The 17763-nt window shown below is 45.5% G+C and overlaps 1 protein-coding gene and 1 non-coding gene across 2 annotated transcripts in view; one reads left to right on the forward strand and one right to left on the reverse strand.

Moving 5' to 3' along the window:
- Nucleotides 1-17763, reverse strand: part of LOC126293584 (aminopeptidase N-like) — a 155445-nt gene that overhangs the window by 13041 nt on the left and 124641 nt on the right. The window contains exons 12-15 of the mRNA XM_049986859.1: nt 17374-17648; nt 12718-12905; nt 5033-5203; nt 946-1089 (exon numbers count right to left, since the gene is read on the reverse strand). Coding sequence (XP_049842816.1) covers nt 946-1089; nt 5033-5203; nt 12718-12905; nt 17374-17648 — 778 coding nt within the window. The remainder of the gene's footprint in view (nt 1-945; nt 1090-5032; nt 5204-12717; nt 12906-17373; nt 17649-17763) is intronic.
- Trnah-gug (transfer RNA histidin (anticodon GUG)) lies at nt 4805-4879 on the forward strand. Its single transcript has one exon. It is a non-coding gene; the product is annotated as a tRNA-His (tRNA).

The following is a 17763-nucleotide window of genomic DNA, read 5'->3' on the forward strand; positions in this document are numbered from 1 at the left end:
GCCCCTCCTCCCTCCTCCCTCCGCCTCGCCCCCCCCCCCCCCCCCCTTAGCTCATCAGATAGTTAATTTCATACAGGTACTGTTGTGTACATAGTTCCGCGTAGCCAGCGCGTTCACAACTTTCCCACTAGAGCGCGCCCCGCTAAGCACAACAGCGCAGGCGCAACGCTCATCTGTCTCCGCACTACAAGATGGCGCTGCCTTAGAGATGGACCAAATTCTGCTTCTGCCGATCCGCGTATTAATATGTAATGCAGCCAATGAGATTGCTGCTAACGTAGAACCTTTTCTCCTAGCAGATCACACTCGCGCAATCATATATGAACGCGTGAGGTATTATAATGAGTGTACGGACCTCCGATTAGTCAGTCTGCAATTGTCTGCACCAGTCTGTACCAGTCTATAGTCAAGTATCAGTCGGCACCTGATAAGAATACCATATTCCTATACATAGCCGTGAAGATAAATGTAGAGACACTTTTGTCAAGTATCAGAGATATATATGAGAATAAGATTAACGTAGGAATACCAAAGGAACTTCAGATTGTCAATTGTAAATAACATCCAGAACCAAGTTAAGTAATTTTATGCTTGTTATTTTAATAAATGTGTGTGAAAATTAATCAAGTTCTATTTAAAGTTGGTCACCGTCAATCTGCTATTCTAAGCATGCAAGTGGAATTTCTATCGTCTGACCTAACGGCAGAAGATAAACACGCCACAATAAGACCACGAGACATATTACTGACATTCGCCTACTTCGTTAGAGCGACAAGTCAAATAATCTGATGGTGTGTGTACCGAAGGTCTTACAGTACGCACACCACAGATACCTTAAGGAGTCAATGAAAACCCAAAACTTCTTCAGCAAACGAAATCTTCAGAATTGTAGTCGTATGATTCTTGAGTGAATCACCTTCATAGGTTGACATGCAGGATACTCACTACTGCCTGATGGCGTCGAAGTTCTGGCTGAGGAAGTTGAGCGCAGCCTGGATGCCCTGCGGCGTGCCGAAGGTAGAGGAGAAGACGGTGGACGAGTCCTGGCTCCTGATGCCGGAGTTGTTCGTGATGGTCTTGGTGAGGTACCTGCAAACAGCGGCGGCAGAAGGTCAGGCCGTAACTCCGCCACGTCTAAACTTATTCTGGTCGCACAGCATCAGCACATGGATGAACTGTGCAAGGCAGAGCTGTACTACTACGAACATGGAGACGTACAGCTTCAGCGGTAAAATACACACATTAACAATGATCCATTTAGCCAAGTTGGGAAAAGCAACCCCAGGTCTTACGAGACATGCTCAGAAAGTAAGTCTAATAGATTTTTATATCTTTTTTTAGAAATGTGTAACCAGAAAAAATTACAATATATTGTCGATACATTCGTTGACTATTTCCCACGCAATCGCCGTCCACTTTCAGTGCGTCTGCTAAGCGGTGACACGAGCTTCTTTAAGCCCTCCTCGAAGAACTCTCCAGGCAGCTCCACCGCCACGCCAGTACCTCTTTCTGCACCTGTCCACAGGTCGAAAATTTAGTCCCATCCTAGAGGGCCTTCAGGGAGGTGGAAAGATGATAGTCTGGTGGCGCCAAATCAGAACAATACGGAGGGCAGTTCGAGACATCCCGACCAAGTGAGACCAGGAGCGCCTCGGCGGCCAAGCCTGTGCGAGTACGGGCGTTGCCGTGCAATGAGCACACTCCATTCGTCAGCAATGCCCTTACTTTGTTCTGAATCCTTTTGAGGTTTTGTTGCCGCGCCGGATTAGCCGAGCGGTGTACGGCGCTGCAGTCTTGGACTGTGCGGTTGGTCCCGGCGGAGGTTCGAGTCCTCCCTCGGGCATGGGTGTGTGTGCTTGTCCTTAGGACAATTTAGGTTAAGTAGTGTGTAAGCTTAGGGACTGATGACCTTAGCAGTTAAGTCCCGTAAGATTTCACACATTTTTTGAGATTTTGCAGGGTCACACAATATCTTGTACGCTGATGGTTTCCAATTGAGGCAGAAAATTGACCAAAATAATACCTTTTCGGTCACAAAACTCAGAGGCCATCTTTTTTTCCACAATTTTGATTCTGTATTTTTTCCAGCAAATGGAAAATTGGTGTGACGCCATTGTGAGACCTGTTTTTTTTCTCTCAGACTTGTAATGAGCCAGTCACGTTTCATCTCCAGTCACAGTAGAGCTCAGAAAATCCTCACCTTGCAGTTCAAGTCGCTGGAGAAACTCGCGTGTGTTACCTACCACACTTTTCTCGTACTTTCTCTGTTAGCTGTATTCGCACACATCTTGAGCACAGTTACCTGTATGACAGCGTTACTGTGAGTGTCTCATAAGAGAGAGTTCTGGAGAGTTGGAAAACATCGCAAAAAATTCGTCCACTGTCAATCGGCGGTTTTCACGAACTCCTCCATTTTTTGCACCAAATCGTCAGTCAAAATGGAAGGTTTTCCACTCTTCAGTTTGTCATGAACATTTCTTCTGCCTCCACTAAACTACGTACACCACTCGAACACTCTTGTCGTCTTCATAATACCTTCGCCGTAAATCGTTTCTTCAGGCGCTGTCCTTCCGCAAGTAGGATGCGTATCACAGCACTTGCCTTCTACTTTTCAGGATTCCTTGCCGGCCGAATTGGCCGAGCGGTTCTAGGCGCTTCAATCTGGAACCGCGCGACCGCAACGGTCGCAGGTTCGAATCCTGCCTCGGGCATGGATGTGTGTGATGTCTTTATGTTAGTTAGGTTTAAGTAGTTCTAAGTTCTAGGGAACTGATGACGTCATATGTTAAGTCCCATAGTGCTCAGACCCATTTCAATCATTTGATTCCATGCCGACATCTTTCACTCAGCTGGACACTACAACGCGAGTTCACGAACTACCGCGTTTCTACCATCGTCACACAGGTCAGGGGATTCCCCCCTGTACCACTCAGTCTTGTCGACACTCAAAAATAAAATTGTTGTTCATGGAGGTCTTTGCAACTTAATGAAAGGCAGTCTGTTACTGCCATGCGCGTTTTGATTCTCTTATTTATGAAGCATCTTCAGCGGCCTGTAATACATGTTTCTTTTTATATGTTTATAAATAATTATGTTACGTTGTTACGCTTTCTCGTGTTTTCCTCTTGTTTTTCAAGTTAGAAACAACTTTTACAGCACAAGTGTCCTGAGGTTAAATTATCGTTTGGTGTGCTTACGACTTACAATGTTGCTAGTTCATGTGTATGTGTAGTCCTGGAGATGTGTTTATTCGGTCCCCATAGTCCAGGTGGCCGATTTCGGGCGATTTTATCGTCCAACTTTATTAGAACACTTCGCTTCCACTTTTCGTCGTGTGTCGGACTGTGTTTGTGTTTGCAGTGTGTAATGTTGCCACCTGACGCTGATCGTCTATCTTTCGTCTTTTGACCATGTTATGTGTGTGGTTTGATATATGTGCATTGGTTGTGTGTGTGTGTATGTGTGTATGTGTGTGTGTGTGTGTGTGTGTGTGTGTGTGTGTGTGTGTGTGTGTGTGTGTGTGTGAGAGAGAGAGAGAGAGAGAGGGGGGGGAGTCAGAGGAGGGGGGATTCATTAGTTATTTAATCTGGTTATGTTACACGTTTCTGTTTGTTATTGCTTTAGTAGCTAACATATCAGTGAGTTATTTCTCATATCGATTTGTCGAATAATTGCTTTCTTTTAAATTGCAAGGGCTCTTTGTTTTCCTATAATATTCGTTGTTGTAATTGTTCACTCTAATACTTGCCATGTCCATGTTTTATCAGATTTTCAGCAAAGGTAGAGTGGCTACTTTCATACTTCCAGCTTCTTATTTGTTCCTTATACCTAGTTCTGGAATTCTTCCCTTTCATCCCTAGATATACTGATTCACATTCTTGACATTCTTGGTATTTTACTGGTTTGTCTATTGCTGTTTGTAAATGTGAATTGAATGTGTTTATTGCTCTGTAATAAATGTGTAAGGCTTTAGTGCAATTACTATTTTGTGTGTTGATTTGTGTCGGTACCTTAAAATGTACCATTTCTTTCTGTTAGTCATGTGGTGGGTGTCAGTGTTTTGTTTCTGTGTCTGCTGTAATGTCTGCAATGACTGTGGTGTTTGTGTGCTATGATTGTTTTCATGTTTCTGTAGTTTTGTGGTTACATACTTGTGTTATATGTACGTAACAACTATTGTTTGTGTCTATGAGTTGCATTATTTGTAACTCTCATCAGAGTTTTCTTTTCCAAGTGGATATTATTTTGTCAGTGTAAGATGTGTCGCAGGACCGCTTATTTTTCATTTTGTGGTTGGTTGGATGTAGTCTGCATAATTGTGTCTGTGGCTGTTGGCTTTCGGAAGATGTCAGGTCCGTGCTAATTTCCATCCAGTCCACTCACACAAAGAATGACTCATTCACATATAACAGAAAACGCACACACAAACGAACGTACATGAAACCGCACACACAACGCAAACAGAAAACCATAGAATGAAATTTTCACTCTAGAGCGGAGTGTGCGCTGATATGAAACTTCCTGGCAGATTAAAACTGTGTGCCGGACCGAGACTCGAACTCGGGACCTTTGCCTTTCGCGGGCAAGTGTTCTACCATCTGAGCTACCCAAGCACCACTCACGCTCCGTTTTTCACAGCTTTACTTCTGCCACTATCTCGTCTCCTACCTTCCAAACTTTACAGAAGCTCTCCTGCGAACCTTGCAGAATTAGCACTCTTGAAAGAAAGGAGCTTCTGTAAAGTTTGGAAGGTAGGAGACGACATACTGTCAGAAGTAAAGCTGTGATGACGGGGCGTGAGTCGTGCTTGGGTAGCTCAGTTGGTAGAGCACTTGCCTGTGAAATGCAAAGGTCCCGAGTTCGAGTCTCGGTCCGGCACACAGTTTTAATCTGCCAGGAAGTTTCAGGGACATTTTATTTTGGTCATTTTTCATGTTGCCATTTTACACACACACTCTGAGTTTTTACGAGAGACAGCTAGCTGCAGCAGAACAGCCCACGGGAGTGTTGTCGACCAGCTGCGTGTACTCACTCGTTCAGCAGCTGGGCGTCGGTGGTGCAGCCGAGCGCCGCCAGGATGGTGGACTGCTCGGTGGCCGTCTCCGTGGTCGAGTATCGCGCCCACAGCGAGTCCCACGCCTCCCGCCCCTCCGCCTGCTGAAGGCCGTAGCAGTACACCACGCTCTTCATGTCCGGGCCCACCCTGCCAGGGAAACACGAGAGGCGTGCAACGCGCATTAAACACCAACAGTTCAAGTGCACTTCCAGAACCTTACTCAAACAACCTGCGGCATTGCAGGCGGCGTCTCTGAATTTATTTCTCTTGTAGATAAGCTTCAGTATTGCGGTATGAGTGGGACAGTACACAAATAGTCTCATTCACATTTACCTGGAACAATGCAAAGGTTGAAATTGATAGTACAAAGAGTCTGCAAAAATCAGCAGAGTCCTTTAACTTGGGAGGTTTCGAGAATGATTCCCACAGGGTTCAGTCTTGGGTCCGTTATTGTTGTTAATGTACATTGGAGTGCCAAAGAAACTGGTGTAGGCACACAAATTCAAATACAGGCGTATCTAAACAGAAAGATTATGGCACACCTATATAAACAAGTGTTTAACAGTATAGAAAGTGTGCAAAAATCAGCAGAATCCTATATCTTTGAAGGCATCGAGAATGGTTTCCACAGGGTTCAGTCTTGGGTCCGTTACTTTTCTTCATATACACTGGAGCGGCAAAGAAACTGGTGTAAGCACGCATATGCAGAGGTATACAGAGCTATGTATACAGGCAGGATACGGCACTGCTGTCGGAAACGCCTATATGAACAGGTGTCTGGCGCAAATGTTGGGTCGGTCACTGCTGCTACAATGGCAGGTTCTCAACATTTAAGTGAGTCTGAACGTGGTGCTATAGTCAGCGTACTAACTATTCAACGAAACATCATCGATATGGGCTTTCAAAGCCGAAGGCTCACTTGCTACCCTTGATGACTGCACTACAAAAAGCTTTAAGCCTCGCCTGGGCCCCTTCGACACCCACACTGGGCTGTTGATGATTGGAAACATGTTACCGCGTCCGACGAGATCGTTTCAAATCGTATCGAGCGCACAGACGTGTACGGGTTTGGAGACAATCTCATGACTCCATGGACCCTGCATGTCAGCAGGGGACTGTCCAAGCTCGTGATGTGGGGCATGTGCAGTCGGAGAGATATGGGACCCCTGATGGTCTAGATACGTCTTCGACAGGTGTGTCATTTTCTCAGCTGGTTCTTGCTTGTTGCGTGTGATTAGTACTATAATCAGCAAAAAGAACTAGCTTCGCATCTTCATGACTGCAGGATCGTAAGTCATTAATATATATACACTGCAGAGCCACAGAAACTGATACATTTGCCTAACATCGTGTACGGCCCCCGCGAGCACGCAGAAGTGCTGCTACACAACGTGCCATGGACTCGACTAATGTTTGGAGGGAACTGACACCATGAATCCTGCAGGGCTGTCCATAAATCCGTAAGAGTGCGAGGCCGTGGGGATCTGTTCTGAACAGCACGTTGTGAGGCATCCCAGATATGCTCAACAATATAGACGTCTGGGCAGGTTGGTGGCCAGCGGACGTGTTCAAACTCAGAAGAGTGTTCGGAACCACTCTGAAGAGTTCTGGACCTGTGGGGTGCCGGAGTTGTCCTGCTGGAACTGCCCAAGTCCGTCGGAATGAGCAATGGACATTAACAGATGCAGGTGATCAGACAGGATACTTACGTATACTGTCAGAGTCGTATCTAGACGTTTGAGTGGTCACATACCACTCAAACTGCACACCCTCCACGCCATTACAGTGCCTTCACCAGCTTAGACAGTTACCTCCTGACATGCAGGGTCCATGGATTCATGAGGCTGTCCCGGTACCCATAGAAGTCCATGCGCTCGGTACAACGTGAAACGAGACTCATCCGACCAGGCGACATGTTTCCAGTCATGATCAGTCCAATGTCGGTGTTGATGGGCCCAGGCGAGGCGTAAAGCTTTGTGCCGTGTAGAAATTGAGGGTACACGAGTGGTGCTCCGGCTCCGAAAGCCCATAACGATGATATTTCGTTGAATTGTTGGCACCCTGACGTTGATAGCCCAGCACTGAGATCTGCTACAATTTGCACTTCTGTCACGCTGAACTATTCTCTTCAGTCGTCGTTCATAAGGAGTTTTTGCAACGTTTTGTTCCCAGGAACATATCCATACACTTATGGAAAGCAGTATACAAACGTGCTGTAGGTCTCCAATCCATGGTAGCTAAATACGTGATAAGTTAAGCTGGTTTCAACATTAGAGAGATGGATTGCTCAGAAAAATCCTAAAATAAAGTGTGAAGAACAGTATGATTTCAATGGAACCAGCAAACAATCTTGAATTTTTTGCTGTAGTCATGAATATATCTTATACATGAGAAACAACATCGAATTAACTTGATACAAATTTTGATGAAATAGTATGCAATAATATGAAAGGAGAACTTCGTTAACACATAAAAATAAGCAATCATATCTGGCACCTGCAACGTTAAATTTGTTAAATTGTTAGTTGTTTAGTTTCTGTGGTCTTTAAATCAATAATACGTTTATAATGAGCATGATGACTAAATTCTGAAAAACTCAGGAAATTAATTGCTCTTACGATTGATAACTTTCTCTCCTGCTTGAGGAAAAGTTCAGATTCATTGATACAAATCCCTCTATTTTTTAACACAAGAGTGATATATTTACATATATATGTAATCATTTAGTGTAATAACTGAATTGTAATGTATGTTATACAAATAGCCTGGCTTCAGCAATTGAACTTTCAAATAACTTTGTACTCAACGTAAGGAATCAGTAAATATAATGTAGACAGTGGAGAGCACTTGTAGCAATTACCAGTATGCAGCATCATTTCGACGCCACCTCCCTTGCAAACACATTTGCTTTTACAAATTTATTTCGTTAATTCTAACAGCACCTTTTCTAAAAAAACGAACTTTTATCACCAGCAAAAGTCGAAACATAACCTGCTTCGAATGTAGGTATCTATAAGGTTTATCTGCGTAGACAAACGAGATGTATTAACACATACAGGCGCGAGCTGATTGCCCCAAAGATATATCAATTCGTAATTAAGCCACATTAATGTAATCTAAAAAGACGGCAAAAAAAGAAAAACGATGTAACTTCGGTTTCTTTGCAACACCTCTCTCGATTTAATGCTTGTAACAAGCCCTTTTGTTCTCGTCCGCCGAGGTGTACGGACGCGTATTTGTTCGCTAAGTGTGTAACAAATAAAATGCGGATAGCTAGTGAAAGAAAAGTATTTTATTTTTACGAGCTGTTCCCCTCTACGCTCATCATGAAGCATTGCAGCTAACCTTCGGATGCGCGGGAATAATCCTCAAGAAGATGACCGCCGTATCGTCATCGGCGTTGTCGTACTACGTGGGAGAAGAGGTAACTATCATTAGCAAGAAGAGAACGTCCAAGACCAATCATTTTGAGCTCGTGTTGCAAAAGATTGAATGCAGTAACTGTTGTCACGCCATGTGTGGTGTTTGTGTATAGGATGAAGATATAAGCTTTACCAATCGATAGGCCCTGCTGAGGACGATACTATCTCTCTCACCAAAGTAACTGTGATTTCATACACTTGCGATTGGCCAGCTGTCTCAAAAGGCGACTGTGCTCTCTCCATCAACAACTGTCCGCCTGAAAATGATGACAGACACAGGAAATCGTTTTATTTATGCTTATCAGCAGTCGCGGGCCTCATGATGTGTTTTATGGACGATATATTCACACTAACGTACGACTGATGAAGTAGTGACGAGTTAAAAAAGCAGACTAGCATAGACAAGGATGACATTACTGGCCAAAGTAGGTCCAGTAGTATGTTATGATGGTCTTAACCTGAGCCAGAAAGTTCTGAGGATGTCCGTCTCGAGCACAGCATTGTATGACAGTGAAACGTGGATTGCTGGAAAATGGGAAAAGAAGAAAACCGAAGCACTTGAGACGTGGCAGTACAGAAGAATGTTGCAAAATAGGTGGACTGGAAAGGTAAAGAATGAGGTGATTCTGCGCAGAATTAGAGAGGAAAGGAATATGTGGAAAACACTGACAAGGAGAAGGGACAGGACGAAAGGATGTGGGTTAGGACATCGGGGCATAACGTCCATGATACTAGAGGAAGCTGTGGAGGAGCTGAGAGCTGCAGATGAAGACAGAGATTGGAAATCATCCAGCAATTAACAGAGGACGTAGGTTGCGAGTGGTACTCTGAGATGTACATATTAGCACAGGGGAGAAATTTGTGGCAGGCTGCATCAAACGAATCAGAACACTGATGATAAGATAACATTTTGTGTAGTCAGAATGAGATTTTCACTCTGCAGCGGAGTGTGCGCTGATATGAAACTTCCTGGCAGATTAAAACTGTGTGCCCGACCGAGACTCGAACTCGGGACCTTTGCCTTTCGCGGGCAAGTGTTCTACCATCTGAGCTATCCAAGCACGACTCACGCCCGGTACTCACAGCTTTACTTCTGCCAGTATCTCGTCTCCTACCTTCCAAACTTTACAGAAGCTCTCCTGCGAACCTTGCAGAGCTAGCACTCCTGAACGAAAGGATATTGCGGAGACATGGCTTAGCCACAGCCTGGGGGATGTTTCCCAAATGAGATTTTCACTCTGCAGCGGAGTGTGCGTTATCAGTTTGGAAGGTAGGAGACGAGATACTGGCAGAAGTAAGGCTGTGAGTACCGGGCGTGAGTCGTGCTTGGATAGCTCAGATGGTAGAGCACTTGCCCGCGAAAGGCAAAGGTCACGAGTTCGAGTCACGGTCGGGCACACAGTTTTAATCTGCCAGGAAGTTTCTATTTGTGTAGTGTTTCTTGGAACAGTAAAACTAAAAAGAAATGTTGAAGATATTTTAATTTCGTCTACAAGGAAATGCGTGTTTTTGTCACCAAAATGCATTTCGTTTGATCGAAATTAAACATTGTCAGTGGTCGGTAATAAAAGATATTTACAAACTGCTTCTCTTTCTAGATCGAAAAACAATTCGATAAAAAAATGTTCATTTCACTTACAGTATTTCACGCCTGATGTTCGCTGACATCAGGAAACCCCATGTGCTTTGCAAGTTTCTGACTTTTTCCTTCTTTTGGTGCTGTTGATTCTGGCCTAATCCCAAATTACTTTGCAGAACTATGCATTTCTCCATGCGAAACGCACCACTCCTTCTGTTTGTATCTTTCTCGCTACATATGTATCATGTGTTTTGTGTAGTGTTAGCATATTTACCGCGAATTTTTTCTTCGATCTGGAAATGTAATCTTTCCCCATTATTTGTCGTATGTGGCTCAAATGGTTCTGAGCATTATGCGACTTAACTTCTGAGGTCATCAGTCGCCTAGAACTGAGAACTACTTAAACCTAACTAACCTAAGGACATCACACACATCAATGCCCGAGGCAGGATTCGAACCTGCGACCGTAGCGATCGCACGGTTCCGGACTGAAGCGCCTAGAACCGCACGGCCACATCGGCCAGCTGTGGTATGTGTTTTGAATCATTTAATTATTGCACTCTGTCCTTGAATACTCTCTCCATTCCACTACATGGCATTCACAGTTCCGTGATCTCTCCTCCCACCCTCACCCCCGGCTCATACCCCTCGCCACCCCCCCCCCCCCCCCTACCACCTCATTGCCACCCATTCACCCTTTTAATCTTCAGCTCCCTCGGTGCACCTTGATTTTCCTTGACTTGCACATTAAATAAATGCACAGTAACATAATTAAATGACTCTATAACGAATAACAGAAAAGGAGTACATTTCTAGATCGATGAAAGACTAGCAGTAAAAATGTTAACACTACACAAAACACACTAGGCATGTGCAGCGAGAAGATACACATAGACAGTAGTGGTGATATATTCTGTTGCGCTTCATGGATAGTTGTGCAAGGCAACACGGGATTAGGCCAGAATCAACACTATCAAATTAAGGAACAACTTAAAAAACCATGTAAGCTGATTGCGTTTCCTGATCTGAGAGAAAACAAGGAACGAAATACTATATGTGAAATCTTTTAACGAACAGTTTGTAAGTATCTCTCACTACAGATCACTGATAATTTTTATTTCAATAAAACGAAACATCTTTGGTGCCAAAATGAGGCGTTTTCTTGTAGTTGCATAGAAGGTAGCGAAATATCTTGAATGATTATGAAGTAAGTACGGACAACGTGGCCACACAGATGAAGAATGTGGAACAAATGTAGACTGAGGTAACAAGTCATGGGATAGCTGTTAGTAAGGGCCTCCTTTTGCCCAGTAGCTCGACGTAGCACCGAATGGACAAGTCGTTGGAAGAACCCCTGCACAAATACTGAGCCTTGCTGCCTCCACAGCCGTCCATGATTGCCGAAGTGTTGCAGGTGCAGGCTTTTGTGCGCGGAATGACCTCTCGATTAAGGTCCATAAGAGTTCGATGGTAGAACTGGCCAGAACGTTCTCCAAACCAATCACGAACAACTGTTGCCAAGTAACATGTCTTATTTGACCTATAAACATTCCAATGTTCCTTGGGAAATTAAGTCCACGAATGGCTAGAAATGGTCTCCAAGTAGCCGAATATAGCCATTTCCAGTCAACGATAGGTTCCATATAATGCAAACACACCCATTATAGAGCTCCCACCTGGTTGCAAAGTAGCTCGTTTACATCTTGGGTCCATGGCTTCGTGGGGTCAGCGCAACACTCGAACCCTACCATCAGCTCTTATCAACTGCACTCGCAGGCTCCTTTGACAAGGCGACGGTTTTCCAGCCGTCTAGGGTCCAACGGATACGGTGTCGAGCGAAAGAACCGTGCCCAAGGCGATAGTGTAATGCCGTAGCCCATTAATGCCAAATTTCACCACACTGTCTTAACGGATACCTTCGTCTCACATTTCACGTCGACTTCTCCGGTTGCTTCACACAATATCTGCTTGTCTGTTAGCACTGACAACTCTATAGAAACGCCGCTCATCTCGGTCGTTAAGTGAAGGCCGTTACTCACTGCATGGTCCGTGGTGAAAGGTAATGCCCAAAATTTGATATTCCCGGTACACTCATGACACGGCGGATCTCGTAATATTGAATTCCCTAACCATTTCTGAAATGGAACATACCGTACGTCTAGCTCCAACCACTACTCCACCTCCAAGATCTCCCAATTGCCGTAGTGCGGCCATAATCACTTCGGAAACCGTTTCACATGAATCTCATGAATACAGACCGCAGTTCCGCCAATGCTCGAAATTACCACCATCTGTGCACGTGCCTATCGCTACCCCATGCTTTTTCTCACCCCAGTGTACTTTAATGGCAGTCTACTTTTGCTGGTGATGTTTGATGTTTGATTCGTGGGCCGCTCCACTACGTGGTCATCAGCGCCCTTACAAAGTCCCATTTTTCTTTTACACAGTCTAGTGTAGCCACTGTCACGGATGATGACAATGAGAATGAAACGACGAGGGCAACACAGACAGTGAGTGTCCCCTGGCAGAGAAAATCCCCAACCCGGCCGGGAATCGGGACCGCGGGATCCAGAGGCAGCAACGCTAGCCACTGGACCACGAGGTGCGGACTTTTACTGGTGAAAGGAAGAGAGACGCCTGGCGTCCGCTCGGCCACTCACAGGTAGTTCTCGTCCGCGATGAGCTTGGCCAGCTCCTGGCTGGAGAATTCCAGGCAGCCGGGGGCCCCGGCGGCGCACTGCCACCTGGACACCAGCTTCCTGTGGATGCGGTCCACGTGAGAGTCGCCGGCCGTCTCCACGTAGCCCAGCTGCGCCGAGATGTCAGCCAGGATGGTCCTGAGGTAGGTCTGCGGGAGAGAGAGAGCCAGAGCGGTCTAGACACGGCCACAGATCACGGGGCAGGCGCCGCATACTCTGCGACTGTTTGAAATGACAGAAGAAATATTTTTCGTGTGATACAAATTAACAATTTTCTGATTTTTAACTTTATTTGTGCTGTGAAACGTTACTTATTGCCAAATTTCTCGTCTCTCGGTCGACCGGAAGTACCCTGTAGGTTTTGACGAGTGGCCACCCAAACAAACTTGTTTTGGTGAGTGAGTTTGCGAGTATCAAAATATGTGACATAAATGCCATCTCATTGACTTAGACGTTAAATTTATTATACCGTAAAGGGCCTGTAGATCTTAGCATGTGACATGAACTGCGATTTGGTACGTCTACCAGTTCCTTACAAGGGAACCTCCCCATCGCACCCCCCCTCAGATTTAGTTAAAAGTTGGCACCGTGGATAGGCTTTCAAAAACTAAACACAGATCAATCGAGAAAACGGGAAGAAGTTGTGTGGAACTATGAAAAAATAAGCAAAATATACAAACTGAGTAGTCCATGTGCAAGAGAGGCAACATCAAGGACCCAGCAGTGCAGTGGTCCCGTGGTTAGCGTGAGCAGATCCGACACGAGAGGTCCTTGGTTCAAGTCTTTATTTTCGCAAAGTTGTCATCTGTCCGTTCGTTCACTGACGTCTCTGTTCACTGTAATGAGTTTAGTGGCTGTGTTTTGCGACCGCACCGCAAAACCGTGCAATTAGTAGACGAAAGGACGTGCCTCTCCAATGGGAACCGAAAACATTTGATCGCAAGGTCATAGGTCAACCGACCCCTCCACAGGAAAACACGTCTGATATATTCTATATGACACTGGAGATGGCATGCGCGTCACATGACAGGAATGTGTTGTCGACCAACCTAACTTGTACACTTGGCGAATGGGTAAAAAGATTCTTCTACCTTGCCCGATGTGATAATCACTCCCAAAAAACTGATGAAAACATAAGAGTCTGTCACATAAACTGAAAATAAAAAATTAAATTTTTCACTCGAGGGAAGACTTGAACCAAGGACCTCTCGCTCCGCAGATGCTCACGCTAACCACGTGACCACGGCGATCCTGATCGCACACTCTCCTTAATGTTGCATATCTTGGACATGGACAGTTTGTATATTTTGCTCATTTCTTCATAGTTCCACACAACTTCTTCCTGTTTTCTCGATTGCTCTGTGTTCAGTTTTTCATGGCCTATCCACTGTGCCAACTAAATCTGAGGGGGGTGCGATGGGGAGGTTCCCTTGTTAGAAAAACGGTTTTAAACAGACAGACAGAGCGACAGACCATGAGACGGACCGACCGACCGACATACAGACAGACCGACAGAACGACCGACCGACCGACCGATAGACATACAGACGGATCGATAGACCAACTGACTGATTGTCAGACAGGCCCACAACAGATAGATGGATAGACCCATAGACCGATAGACCAACAGACAGATGGACCGACCGACCGACCGACCGACCGACCGACCGACCGACCGCTTGATAGGCCAACAACAGATACAGGGTGTCCAGAAAAGGACTCCCTGATTTCAAAATTAAACATCTCGGAAAACAAAGATCGATGGTGAAATGCAGTAAACAGTATGTTTATTGTGAAAGCTGTAAGAAGTTTATACAGGAGCTTGAAATAATAGTTACAAAAGCTGCTAACAGATGGCGCTGTAAGCTGTACAGCTCATCTCAGCATACAGAAGTGAAATAATCGCATGAAAACAATTTTTGCAAACAATCACATCACAATGTTTTCAAAATGTTCACCATTGGCAATACAGAGGTGGCACAAACGAAGAATGAAATTCGCCATCACATTTCGTAGTGTCTCAACCGAAATGGATTCACATGCCACAGAGACCTCCGATTCAAGCTCGTCCAGCGCGGCGGGATGCTTCGGGTAGACCATGTCTTTCACTGTGCCCCACAAAAAAAGTCACAGGGAGTCAACTCCGGCGAATATGGAGGCCAATCCATGCCTGCACCAGTAAATTTGCGATATTCCGAAGCAATGATTCGATTCCCGAAATATTCCTCAAGAAAGCGAAACACTTGTTCGGTGCGCTGTGGTCGGGCTCCATCTTGCATAAACCATAGAGTACCTGGTCGATCGTCTAACGCTTGCTGTATGGCGACAAATTGTTCCAAAATTGCAACGTAAAGTGCACCAGTGACCGTTTCTCGAATGAAAAAAGGGCCAATAATGCCTCTGCTGCATGCTGCAGCCCACACAGTAACTTTAGGAGAATACAGGGGTTTCGCTTCACACCAATATGGCTTTTCGGAACCCCAAAATCGCCAGTTCTGCTTATTCACGTATCCATTCAGGTGTAAGTGTGCTTCATCTGTAAACCATATGCAGCCAACATCAAATCCTTCACTATCAATCATGTGAGCATCTGATTAGCAAAGGCAACCATTTGTTGCGCAGCTCGTACGGGTATGGCCTGGTGCGTTTGAATTTTGAATGGAAACATGTGTAGGCTCTTTCTCAGTATTTTCTGCGTGCTGGAACGCGTCAAACCAGTCTCAGATACAATTCTACGGACGGATGACATTGGATTTCGCTGAATAATTCCAGAAACTGTGGCAATATTTTCAGGCGTGACTGCGGTTTGCTTGTGGCCAACATGCCCCACTAGATCATCAGTTACTCTGCCTGTTCGTTGAAATTTTGCGAAGAGCATACGGATGGTTTTCGCATCGGGTCGTTTTGGAACATTAAATCGTGCTTCGGCTTATGCCGTAGGACTCTAGCACCAGAAAAACGCGTTGTTCAATGGAGTACATGGTTTTAATCTCTTCCTTCGGTACGCTAACCTCCTTTCACGTTTCAGTAGTGGAACTGATCGCTCTGGACTTCGGATCACTATTTATACTAGGCATTACGTATGGTGATTACAGCGCCATCTGTTAGCAGCTTTTGTAACTAGTATTTCAAACTTCTGTATAAACTTCTTACAACTTTCACAATAAACATACCGTTTACTGCATTCCTCTATCGATCTTTGTTTACGAGATATTTAATTTTGAAATTAGGGAGTCCTTTTCTGGACACCCTGTAGATAGATCGATAGACTGACAGACCGACCGAGAGACCGTCAGAAGGACAATAAATTGATCCTGTAAGAGTTCAGTTTTTACTACTTGAGGAGCAGAACCACAAATGACTTAAATAACTTGTGTGTGCTATTTGTTTTCTTACAAAAACTATAGCTAGACTGTGGATAATTTTTGAGTTTATCTCATTTCTGTATGTCTTCCAGTATCAATAAAAATGTCTGGAGAAGAAAACATTGATATAAGAACGTAGGCTTCCGCGGCCGGTGTCATAGTGATTAAAATTGTTCTGGGTATCGTGCCGCGTCATTGCTAAAAACTAACGACAGCAATAAACTAAAACCGACGTTTCGGCCGAATTGCAACAGTCTTCCTCAGGGCACGACTAGTTTTGCATGTCAACATCAACAGAGAAGATGGCTACAAACTCCCGGCGTCCTGGCTGCCGGCCATTCCAGCCCAACGGGCAGCGGGGCAGAGGCTACACGGGACACGGACGTATCCGCACAAACAGCTGTGGAGCAACTGTCACTCCACTTCCGCGCACACCAGCAGGAAAACTTGGCGACCAGACGCCGAACGCTGATTGGCGGACAGCTACCAATCATTGACGACGTGGACATCCACCAATAGCCTCTTTCCTTCCATCTTCCCTTACTTCATGACTAGCCAACTATATTAGAGGGCCAATTAAAAGTTTTACAACAGTGACGTCAGGCATCTATAGTCTGTAATAAATACAAGCACCTATCCCCATGTAAAACCAGTCGTGCCCTGAGGAAGGCCGTTGCAATTCGGTTGAAACGTCGGTTTTAGTTTATTATTGTTGTTACATTTTAGCAATGACACTGCATAATACCCAGAAGCACTTTAATCACTATGAAAAAAAAACATTGTTTCATTTGCAAATTACGGTCATAGGTCCACAACTGTTGTGAATTTTAGAGAGAGCCAGATAGGGAATTGACCTGTATGGCTCAACACCGGTATCAAAATATGTGACATAAATGGCCGCAGCTTTTGGTTTCATTGACTTAGAAGGTTACATTTATGACACCGCCAAGGAGCTGTAGATCTTAGTATGTGACATGACTCGCCACTTGATACGTCTACCATTCCTGAGTGAAAGGATTTTAAACGGGCAGACGGACAAGAACACCAACCGACAAACAGACCAACCGACCGACATACAGATAGAGAGACAGACCGACCGATCGACCGACGGACAGATAGGCCGACAGACAAACAGTCCGACATTGTTTACTTTCAGAATGACAATCCTACGTCCAAAGTTACAGTGAATTTGAGAGAACGCCAGATGGGGCCCCGGTACCAGACGGCGGGGCGGCCGGGCAGACCCACTCACCTGCAGCAGCTGCTGCTCCTCGGACTGCTGGAGGCGGGTGTCCAGGTAGGAGAGGGCGGAGAGCGCGCTGTACCACGGCACGTACTCCTGCTCCGCCACCAGGTAGGCGGTGTTGTCCAGCGCGACGCCGTAGTCCAGCAGGCCGGCGCGGGCCAGCTGGAAGGCGTCGTCCAGGACCTGGGCGCGGTTCACCACCCCGATGGCCGAGTGGTCGGACTGCAGCTGCGCCGCCAGCAGCGCCCAGTTGTCCGTGTCGTAGTTGACGCGGTAGAAGCCTGCACAGCGCCGCAGCCGGTCTACGTCCACGTCTACATCTACCAACAGCTGGCAGGTTCACCGTAGGGACCACTTACCACCTGTTAGTAGGGTTTCTACCCGCTCAAATCACAT

Source organism: Schistocerca gregaria, chromosome 10 (genome assembly GCF_023897955.1).
Source record: "Schistocerca gregaria isolate iqSchGreg1 chromosome 10, iqSchGreg1.2, whole genome shotgun sequence".
In the NCBI taxonomy this organism is placed as follows: domain Eukaryota; kingdom Metazoa; phylum Arthropoda; class Insecta; order Orthoptera; family Acrididae; genus Schistocerca; species Schistocerca gregaria.